Here is a 10,587-nt window from a genome sequence, read left to right as displayed (position 1 = left end):
ACAGTAGTGCAGACATTTCTTTTTAACACGAAAATTAAGAAAATTTGGGTTAAGTGAGTTAAGTAAAAAAGAATATAGTAGGAAATGAAAAAGGTTGAGAGATGAATAATAAAGTAAGAGATAGTAAAGTAAGTTAGAAATGTGTTGACTTTTACTAAAATTAGAAATGACTCCACTTCTATTGAACGTACCATAATGGTAAAATAACTCCACTACTATGGAATAAAGGGAGTACTATACATTGATGTTTACCCTAAAAAATATTTAATTATAATAAATTTTTTTAAGCAAAATGTTCAAATATAATCTTATTTTTCCTCAAAAGATTAAGTAACTCCTCAAGCCAAAAGTAATTTTTAGGTATAAATAAGTGAGTTCTTAATTTTATAATTATTGACATGCATGATAGTATGAATTTCCATAATGGAATTTGTGTATGGTTAAATTAGTGATAGGGTTGAAGTGAGATGAATAATAAGATACTAGTACAATATAATCTTCGCATCATGGAGAAGTGTCAAACTACATTGTCTCCAGCTAAATTTTGGAAAAAAGAACAAGAGATAAGATTTCGACCTGGTTTTTAGCCACAGGTAAATATGGCAACGGAACAGCCCCTATAAATATAATTTCTGGTTCTTAAAACAGCAGTCATCTCAATGATCATACACAGTTACACAACTAAAAATAGTGTGATATTTTCTATAATTGCAGTTTATAGAATACTGTATCAAAATGACAAAAAAAAGCACTGCAAAATGCAATACATAGACTCAAAGATTAAGTGCAAACCTCAGAATCTGCAAGTTTACTCACTCATCCACATTCATTTTTTCGTCCTTCTCCACCTCCGAACTCGGGCAATCATCAACCACCTGAGCGATCTTCAAGCTTGGGCAGTTTTCGACCACTTCATTTCGATCAGCAATGGGAGCTACCTCCGTGCTTGGGCTGAAGGGAGTGATCTTCGAGCCTGTGCAGTTATCGACCGTCTCATTTCCATCAGCAATGGGAGCCACCTCCGTGCTTGGGCACTCATCCACCACCTTATCTTCATAGCGCAAGTCTGGATAGTTGCGGTAGTTCAAAGAATGTAGCCAAACGGCAACAGCTCCATCCTTGTGCTCGGTTGCAGCAATGTGCGAATAAATGTATTTCATTTTGAAGTCCTCTGCTTCCTCTGCATAATCTTTCATGGACAGCTCCTCATGGGTGTGTTTCCATTTCTGATTGTACGATGAGAAGAAGCACTCGTCCAAATACAGTCCGACTTCAGGCGCCATGGGCACGTTAATGTTCACCTTCCTGATATTCAAGAATCGTGTTTGAGTTAAAATTATCGAGCAAACAAGAGATAGAGAAGTTGAGAAGAGTACTTACTGCTCGAAAGCTTTCTCAATCAACGACTCGGGGCTGCAGTTCCTCATGATCGCAACAGCAAGACCGATCATCTTCCGTATCTGATGAAGCATGAAGCTTTGCCCCACAACCTCACACTTAATAAAATCTACTCCATCAATGTTCAGCACAGTTTTTGCATTGAACGACAAAATGTATCGCTTAGCAGCAGGATCTTCGGCTTTGGTTCTGGTAGTGAAATTGTGAAAGTTGTGTGTCCCTTCATAAGACTTGAGAATCCTATTGAACCTTTCCTTCTCAGCCTCCCCGTAACTGAACTCGCTCTTTTGCTCGATTTTCACAGCATCCTCGCATTCCAATTTATCTTTTTCTGTAACCCCAACATCTCCAGCTCCATTGCCACCATTATCATTACATTTTTCTGCAATATCATCGATTGAACCTTCATTAACCTGTTCCAATTTCTCAATTTTCGGAGCTTCACCATTCCCATTTTCAACACTAGACTTTAGCTCAGAGACATCAGTTACAGATTCATTTTCCACTAACACACTCCCATTGTTCGACGAAATGCCAGAACCAAAAGTGCGCTTTCCCATAACACCAAAAACCTTCCTCCCTCTCTCTGAACACCCAACACACTTAACAAGCTCATTCCCCGATCCAACGCTAGCCATTACACTCTCCCTATCACGATGACACGACGGATCAAGCGCGAAAACAGGCACCAAATAAACATACCTCCGCCGATCGCAGAACTTCTTCGCATTAAACGACGGCGTCGCCCGCTTGTACCCGAAAACCCGAATCTGCGGAGACAGGTGAGAGTTCAACCGCTCAACAAAACCGGGCGGATCGACGAAGAATTTGCCCGACACCACTTGCCCCACGGCGCTGACCCCCTTGTCGGTCCGGGCGGACCGGGCCCAATCGAACTGCCTATGCAAACCCCGCTCATCCTCGGGAATCGCTCCGGCGAAAAAGAGGGCATCCTCGAAATCGCCCTCGATTGTTTTGGCGCCGGGGTTTTTCTGCATTCCCTGGTAACCGACGCCGCAGTATGCGAAGAAAATCGCGACTTTGCGTCGCTTGTACTTGGGAGCTCTGGGAATTGCGTCGCCGTTTTGTGGAATTTCTTCGTCGGAGATGGTGGTGGTTGACATTTTCTGCCTTTTGGGGTCGGGTAGTTCTTCTGATGGAGGAGGCGACGACGACGGCGGAGGTGGCGGCGAGTTTTCAGCCATGTTTTCAAATTGAGAAATGGTAGTGAGACTGTACCCTTGTAAAACCCTAGAAATTAGAATAAGATTAATTTTTAGTTTGTGCTTTAGATGATCGTTACTCTCTGCTCTATTTAATATAATTATTTATTCATTATTCTTCAGAGAGAAATTACATAAAATGAAATTATAAAAACAAACCGCCTTACCGCGCAAATGCATTTGCAGACAAATGTGAACTTGGTCGAATCGAATCTCAAAAAAAAGATCAACCTTCAGATTCTATGCTCCACTTTGCTGGGAGATGTTTAATTCCCACTTAATTGCATTTGTTCCTTCTCATATTCACTTCACCCTAAAAAATCCCACCTTTGTGGTTCCCCTTTCTCCTCATTCATGGCTGGAAATTGTACCGTGATTCCAATTCCTCCTCTACTTGCACATCTTCTCCATCTATATGTAGGAATTGGAGATCACAACTCAGAGTCATGCATCGATCGGTTTGTCACGAGTTTGAAAATTCGCCCGTGCGTTCTCGCTTTTACAGTATTCTGATTCTACTTTTGCTTGTATTTCTGCATATGTGCTGGATTTACATATGAGCAATCGGTTTCATGCATATTGTTTTTCGTTTCCGAGTATTGGTCTTAACCAAATTGCTTTTGGGGCGATGAATGATGGAGTACGGACTAAACAAGCCCAATAGCAGTGACGGCCCATCAGCCCAAAGCCCAAGGAAGAGTATCAGTTCGGCATTACCAAAGAGTTCGGCCCCAGCCTACAGCTCGGTAAAAGCCGACCATTCAAGCTCTACTCTCAGATCGGCAAAAGCTGCTCGGCAATAGTTCAGCAGTTCGGTCTCAGTATTTGACCGAACTGGGAGATAGTCAACTCATGTCAGAACCTCCACGATCTCCACTACACCCACGATCTATTTAGTGGTGTCAAGCAGTCATTAACTCATGCAGGATAGTGGGCCCGTGCAGGATCGCATGACCTCCACGACATCCACAACCATCATTAGTGATGATGCAAGCCACGATCTTGGTTCAATGTATAAATAGAACCTAGATCAGATAGATAGGGGGACTCTCTCTCTCGCTCTCTAGAGATAAAATATCAAATAGCAAGTTTGTATTTGTAAGCTGTAGAAAACAGATCAAGCAATACAACTCTGCCCTCTTTTCTTCCCGTGGACGTAGATTTACCTCAGTAAATCGAACCACGTAAATTCTTTGTGTCGTGATCTGCGTTTTTCCTGCATTCTTCAACATCAGAAATTCGCGGATCCATCACTGGCGCCGTCTGTGGGAAACAGAGAACCAAATTTGTGATAAAGCGAGCTTTTGATCCTCTTCTACCAAAAAAATGCATACCAGATCACATAACACCCGTGCCGCCGTCCGTGATAACCATGAGGAAGCTAATCCAGCAGCCCATAGGCCTGGAAAGCAGCCTCGTGAAAAATCTACTTCCAGTTCTCACGGAGAAGGAACAAGCCGCTCAAAAGGTCCACACACCGAGTCTTCCCAGCAGCCTGATTTGAATGAGGCTGTCAAGCTGTTCTTGGCTGAGAAGCAGGATGAGTTCTTAGCCTTCCTGCAAAAGAGCCAAGAGCCGAAGACGAAAAGGGTGGATTCTCCTTCCTCCTCCAGACATGAAAGTCACTACCGCAGTAGTGCCGTGTCTTCCGGAAAGAAGAATCCTCAACCCCGACATGTTCCTGTTCCTCCTCGGTACCGGAACCACAGGAGAACTCCATCTCCTCCGTACCGAAGAGATGTCAGTTCGTCTGAAACGAACTGCAATAAGCCAACGATTGTGAGTCCAAGCTTCTAAGGAGGATACAAGACCACAATTCGGCTTAAACAAGCAGTTCGTCTGAAACGAGCTGCAAGCTAACGATTGTGAGTCCAAGCTTCTAAAGAGGATACAAGACCACAATTCGGCTTAAACAAGCAGTTCGTCTGAAACGAGCTGCAAGCTAACGATTGTGAGTCCAAGCTTCTAAAGAGGATACAAGACCACAATTCGGCTTAAACAAGCAGTTCGTCTGAAACGAGCTGCAAGCTAACGATTGTGAAGTCCAAGCTTCTAAAGAGGATACAAGACCACAATTCAGCTTAAGAATCAAGCACTTCGTCTGAAACGAACTGCAACAAAAGTCCGATTCACGCGATAAAACTTGCCTGAATTAGGACAAGGGAAAGTCCGATCCACGCGATAAAACTCGCCAAATTAGGACAACGGAAAGTCCGATCCGAGCGATAAAACTCGCCAAATTAGGACACAAGACGAGTCCGGTCAAAGATGTTTATTTCATCAGACCAAAGACGAGTCCGGTCAAAGATGTTTATTTCATCAGACCAAAGACGAGTCCGGTCAAAGATGTTTATTTCATCAGACCAAAGACGAGTCCGGTCAAAGATGTTTATTTCATCAGACCAAAGACGAGTCCGGTCAAAGATGTTTATTTCATCAGACCAAAGACGAGTCCGGTCAAAGATGTTTATTTCATCAGACCAAAGACGAGTCCGGTCAAAGATGTTTATTTCATCAGACCAAAGACGAGTCCGGTCAAAGATGTTTATTTCATCAGACCAAAGACGAGTCCGGTCAAAGATGTTTATTTCATCAGACCAAAGACGAGTCCGGTCAAAGATGTTTATTTCATCAGACCAAAGACGAGTCCGGTCAAAGATGTTTATTTCATCAGACCAAAGACGAGTCCGGTCAAAGATGTTTATTTCATCAGACCAAAGACGAGTCCGGTCAAAGATGTTTATTTCATCAGACCAAAGACGAGTCCGGTCAAAGATGCTTATTTCATCAGACCAAAGACGATTCCGGTCAAAGAAGTTTACTTCATAAAGACCGGACAAACATCAACTTACCCCGTACCTTTATCCAGAATGCCGAAGTGACTCGCTTCGCCGAAGTGATTCACTTCGCTTTTCGGGGGGGGTAGTGATGGAGTACGGACTAAACAAGCCCAATAGCAGTGACGGCCCATCAGCCCAAAGCCCAAGGAAGAGTATCAGTTCGGCATTACCAAAGAGTTCGGCCCCAGCCTACAGCTCGGTAAAAGCCGACCATTCAAGCTCTACTCTCAGATCGGCAAAAGCTGCTCGGCAATAGTTCAGCAGTTCGGTCTCAGTATTTGACCGAACTGGGAGATAGTCAACTCATGTCAGAACCTCCACGATCTCCACTACACCCACGATCTATTTAGTGGTGTCAAGCAGTCATTAACTCATGCAGGATAGTGGGCCCGTGCAGGATCGCATGACCTCCACGACATCCACAACCATCATTAGTGATGATGCAAGCCACGATCTTGGTTCAATGTATAAATAGAACCTAGATCAGATAGATAGGGGGACTCTCTCTCTCGCTCTCTAGAGATAAAATATCAAATAGCAAGTTTGTATTTGTAAGCTGTAGAAAACAGATCAAGTAATACAACTCTGCCCTCTTTTCTTCCCGTGGACGTAGATTTACCTCAGTAAATCGAACCACGTAAATTCTTTGTGTCGTGATCTGCGTTTTTCCTGCATTCTTCAACATCAGAAATTCACGGATCCATCAATGAACACCTAGTAGGCTGCCGAAACCTATCTACAGTTAGTTATACAGTTCTTTAGCAGATCGTGTGCACACACATTTATACAGTACTGGATTTGACTGATTCACCTCATATCCTGCTTCCGATGAGTTCATTTCTCAGCTTCGGAATCCCAGAATAACCAAACTATTCACCAGGAATTGTTTTCTCTAATCGACTTCCGTTTATGAATTATGATTCAAACTTTGGTGGATGTAGGGGCTTCTTGTTGATCAGTACCGCCTGACTAGAAACTTTTTGGTGATATAACATGGGAAATGTAGGTGCCAGCAGCCAAAAAGTATGGACTTTATAATATCCGATATGCATAGCTATTACATGTCTTAAAATTCACATGTATGCAGCTAGATTAGACTTCTCTATTCATATAATCTCTTCTCTGAATGGAGGAATTGGGCCATAGTAATGAGCAACCCGATCCTGGTATGTTTTTCAAGATACTTGTAGTCAATCTTTTCAATGTTAGCATACGATAAATACACACAAATCTCGTGAACCAAAATCACTCGTTAGATGTCACCAAATTTCCCCGTAGTCCTGTTTTGAGCATATGCAATTTCTTCTGTGCACTGCACTTACCTTTAAGTTTCCGACTTTTTAATGGGATATTATTATATTGACTAATAAGATGGGTACTGCTGTGTCATACATGTTTCTTCTTAAACATATGATACCTACTGATGAGAAAGAAGCTAGCTTCATTTCGTAATAATTTTCAACCACGAAGAAGAAGTTTATACATAGTATGGCATGTTTTGAAGGGTGTAAGTAGGGAAAGTTTGAAACAGAAGAAACATTTATTGGGCTCACCTTTTGAAGGTTTTAACATGCCTTTTGCTTAAGGACATCACTGCATCTACTTTTTAATTTTGTTGAAATTATGATGTATCTGTAAATCATTGCCGCATATATAATAATCTTAGAAGTTTAGTGAAGCCTATCTTCCATTTCATGAATGTGAATTATGAATATTCTGTATATGATTAACACAATTGAAAGCACTGGCTTAGTTGTTTCTTTCCATTTGCAGCTGCAACAATATGCAATGGGAAAGAAATTCTATTACAGGTTAGTCGGTGACTCAGTTTTAGTTTATTTATGTTTTAAATCATAGGAAATGACTCCAACACATGGCAAATATACTACCTCCACCTTCGAATTATTGTTTCTTTGGTAATAGTTTAACAGTTGTCTGTTTCCTGAATGCAGCAGTGAAGTACTTGAAAGATATTTAGATAATGAACAAAATAAGTATGTTCCAATTGACAAGTATCAATGTTCACCTTAGTAGATAAATGATCTATCTTATAGTACTGTAATAATATATGGTTTGAACATGTGCATAGCAAAGGGGATTGTTGCTTTGGGGCCAGAGGATGAGTGTATTTGGTTCAGCTAGTAAGCTCTTGGAAAATGTTGTATAACCATTTAGAAAAGAAATTATATTTCTTTAGCCTCTGATAAGAGGGGTTAAGCTCGGTTACTCACTTACCCTTAGTTTCTTTTGAGAGAAGATCACTGCTTTATCTGTTGTCATTTTATTTTAAACTGTCAGTAGTAACATCTTAAAAACACAACCATCTCAGAAAGTAGGATTTAACATACAGGGTGGAAAAACATACAGTTGGAGCTAAATGGTGCTTATTTGCTTTGCAGGCCTTTAATTGGGAATCTCATAAACATGATTGGTGGAGGAACTTAGAGCAAAAGGTTCCTGATATTGCAAATTCTGGTTTTACATCAGCTTGGTTGCCCCCACCAACTCATTCATTTTCACCAGAAGGTTAATATAGAAGTTCACTGATTGTTTGGTTTTGTGCTAGTTTGCATGAGGAAGCTGTCTTATTCATTATCCCATATTGTTCTCTTCACGGGCAGGTTACCTTCCCCAGAACCTTTATTCCCTCAATTCATCATATGGTTCTGAGAACTTGCTCAAAGCTTTACTGATCAAGATGAAAACATATAAAGTTAGAGCAATGGCTGATATAGTTATAAATCATCGAGTTGGGACCACGCAAGGGCATGGTGGAACGTACAACCGCTACGATGGAATTCCATTATCATGGGATGAGCATGCTGTTACTGGCTGCACTGGAGGAAAGGTGATGAAAATGTTTGCTAGATTTACACTGAAAGAAGGCTCATTTTTTTGAGTGCCTTGTCCAATTATTAGAGAAATGTTACTCTAGACAAGTGGAGAAGAAGAACCTATTAGTGCTGAGTAGGCAAGACATCATTCATTAATATCTTAGTATGAGCTAGGAAATTTCATTTTAATGGAAACTTTCCTTTAATGTGATAGAACTTTATGAGGTTTCTTGCCAAAAGCTTATTTTTCCATATTTTAACAGTATTTCTTTCATAATATATGGGCTTCTAGGAGTCAGGAACATTTCCTGAGAATAATTATAGTACTATTTTGATGATTGAAGGCCTTTTCATTTTTCGTAACTCAATTCATTTGCAGATAGCCACAGGCAAAGGATTATTAACTGGATTGATATAGCGCAGGGCAACTGTCAGCTGCATTTGATTTCACAACAAAGGGAATTTTGCAGGTAATGTGTTTGTTACTTGTTGAAAATTCATTAAGAATATTTTCCTTTCTAATTAGCAGCTAAATTATGATTTAAACCTTTTCCACTATGTAATGGACCATTGGCCGGATCCCATGAGAGTTTCTTTCACCTTTCTAATTACACGCTATTGTATTGCTTTCAGCAAGCTGTTAAAGGAGAACTATGGCGCTTGTGAGATCCTCATGGGAAGCCTCCAGGTGTCATGGGATGGTGGCTTTCAAGGGCTGTCACATTTCTAGATAACCATGACACTGGTTCCACTCAGGTAATAATTGTTCTCTCATTGCTTCCGGTACCAATGATGAGTGTGAGAATGCTGTAGGAAACATTATGAGATCCTCTGCTGCAAACATCTCATGCTGCCTGAAAACTTTCCCACCATTATTTCATTTCACATCCATCTTTGAGGACAAAATCGAAGATTCCATTGAATTTCCCTTCTTTATTGATATGGCCAATTGAGTTGTAATAAAACCCTTACTATGATATAACATCGACTCGAAACAACACAGACCTTCAATCCAAGCAGAAAATTTCATTATCATTAGTCATGTTTGATGACTCTTGGGTAACTGTTTTTATGGCAGGCGCATTGGCCATTTCCATCAGATCATATTATGGAGGTATTGTTCATAGATTCATCATGATAAAATTATATATTGTCCATGGATTCATCTTGATCAGTCTATATCGTAATCTTTTGCTCGTTTGTTTTTTGTCCCTGCAAGTATTATTCACTTTCATGCCCATTCACATTTCAGTTTGACATCTTCTAGCAATAATCATGCCATCTTTGTTATTGTGGTAATAGTAACCAACTATATGATCAAGAAAAGCATGCGATATATTGCCATAAACTTCGTAGATGGTTCAAAAGCAATTTTAGACAAAGGAACCATGGCTTGTCACCAGATTTTCTATAAATTTGTGGTCATCTTGTTCTGGTACATTTTTCCCTAACATTATAGTATTACTAGTTACTCTAAATGATTGCTTTTAAGACAACTACATTGTTGAATTTCAGATTGTTGTGTTGATGCACCATTGATGAACAAATATATGATGAAAATTTCATCATCATTTCTCCATAATATATTCTAAAATAAAGTTCCTTTTTCATTTGGGAATTCTTGTTGTGATTTTATAGGCAAGTGAAGCTTGTTATGTTTTAATAGATGGTAAAATACACAGGGCTATGCGTACATACTCACACATCCTGGGATACCTTCAGTATTCTACGACCATTTCTACGACTGGGGTAGTTTGTATCACGACCAGATTGTGAAGCTGGTACACTATCTAAGGTTACTTTCACACAGTCTAGCAATCACCGGACTTATTCTTTAACTCGCATAACTTTGCAGATTGATATTAGGAGAAACGAAGGAATAAACAGTCGATCAGTATCGTAGACGCGCAGCCAAATCTTTACGCTGCAAATATCGGGGATAAAATAGCCATGAAGATCGGAGAGGCATCATGGTCTCCTTCTGGAATGGAATGGACACTGGCAACTAGTGGCAACAGATATGCTGTCTGGAAGAAGTAGGTGTTGAGTTAGTTGCTCTTTTTCTCCCTCTTTAAATCTCACTTTGCATTATTGTTGTATTTTGCCTTTTAGTATAGGAGTAGTATTTTCTTGCATGGAGGGATGGGGATAAGGCATTTATTTGATGCTAGAAATCTGCAACAAGATTGTTGCATGTATTATTATACTACATACTAATGATATCTTACTACACCTTTTTTGGTACCCCATTTTCTATTAGTCTCATTGAGAATTTATAAGTGGAGTTGTAGG

At 40.3% G+C, this 10,587-nt stretch overlaps 1 protein-coding gene and 1 pseudogene across 1 annotated transcript; one reads left to right on the top strand and one right to left on the bottom strand.

Annotated features, from left to right (window-relative positions):
* Positions 1-620: 620 nt before the first annotated feature.
* Positions 621-3,336, bottom strand: LOC121782211 (tRNA pseudouridine synthase A-like). Its single transcript, XM_042179952.1, has 3 exons — positions 2,789-3,336; positions 1,381-2,649; positions 621-1,305 (listed from the first exon to the last, which is right to left on the bottom strand). The coding sequence occupies exons 2-3, from the start codon at positions 2,601-2,603 to the stop codon at positions 813-815; spliced, it is 1,716 nt and encodes a 571-aa protein (XP_042035886.1). The 5' UTR covers positions 2,604-2,649; positions 2,789-3,336; the 3' UTR covers positions 621-812.
* Positions 3,337-6,011: 2,675 nt separating this feature from the next.
* LOC121793108 lies at positions 6,012-10,539 on the top strand (annotated as a pseudogene).
* Positions 10,540-10,587: the final 48 nt, after the last annotated feature.

The sequence above is a fragment of the Salvia splendens genome, chromosome 2, assembly GCF_004379255.2.
Source record: "Salvia splendens isolate huo1 chromosome 2, SspV2, whole genome shotgun sequence".
Taxonomy (NCBI): Eukaryota; Viridiplantae; Streptophyta; class Magnoliopsida; order Lamiales; family Lamiaceae; genus Salvia; species Salvia splendens.
This window is presented reverse-complemented; position numbering and strand designations above follow the sequence as displayed.

Coding starts and splice junctions, on each gene's coding strand:
- LOC121782211 (XM_042179952.1), bottom strand. CDS start 2,603: ATGGCTGAAAACTCGCCGCCACCTCCGCCGTCGTCGTCGCCTCCTCCA. Junction 1,306..1,380: donor ATTGAGAAAGCTTTCGAGCA/GTAAGTACTCTT, acceptor CTTGAATATCAG/GAAGGTGAACATTAACGTGC.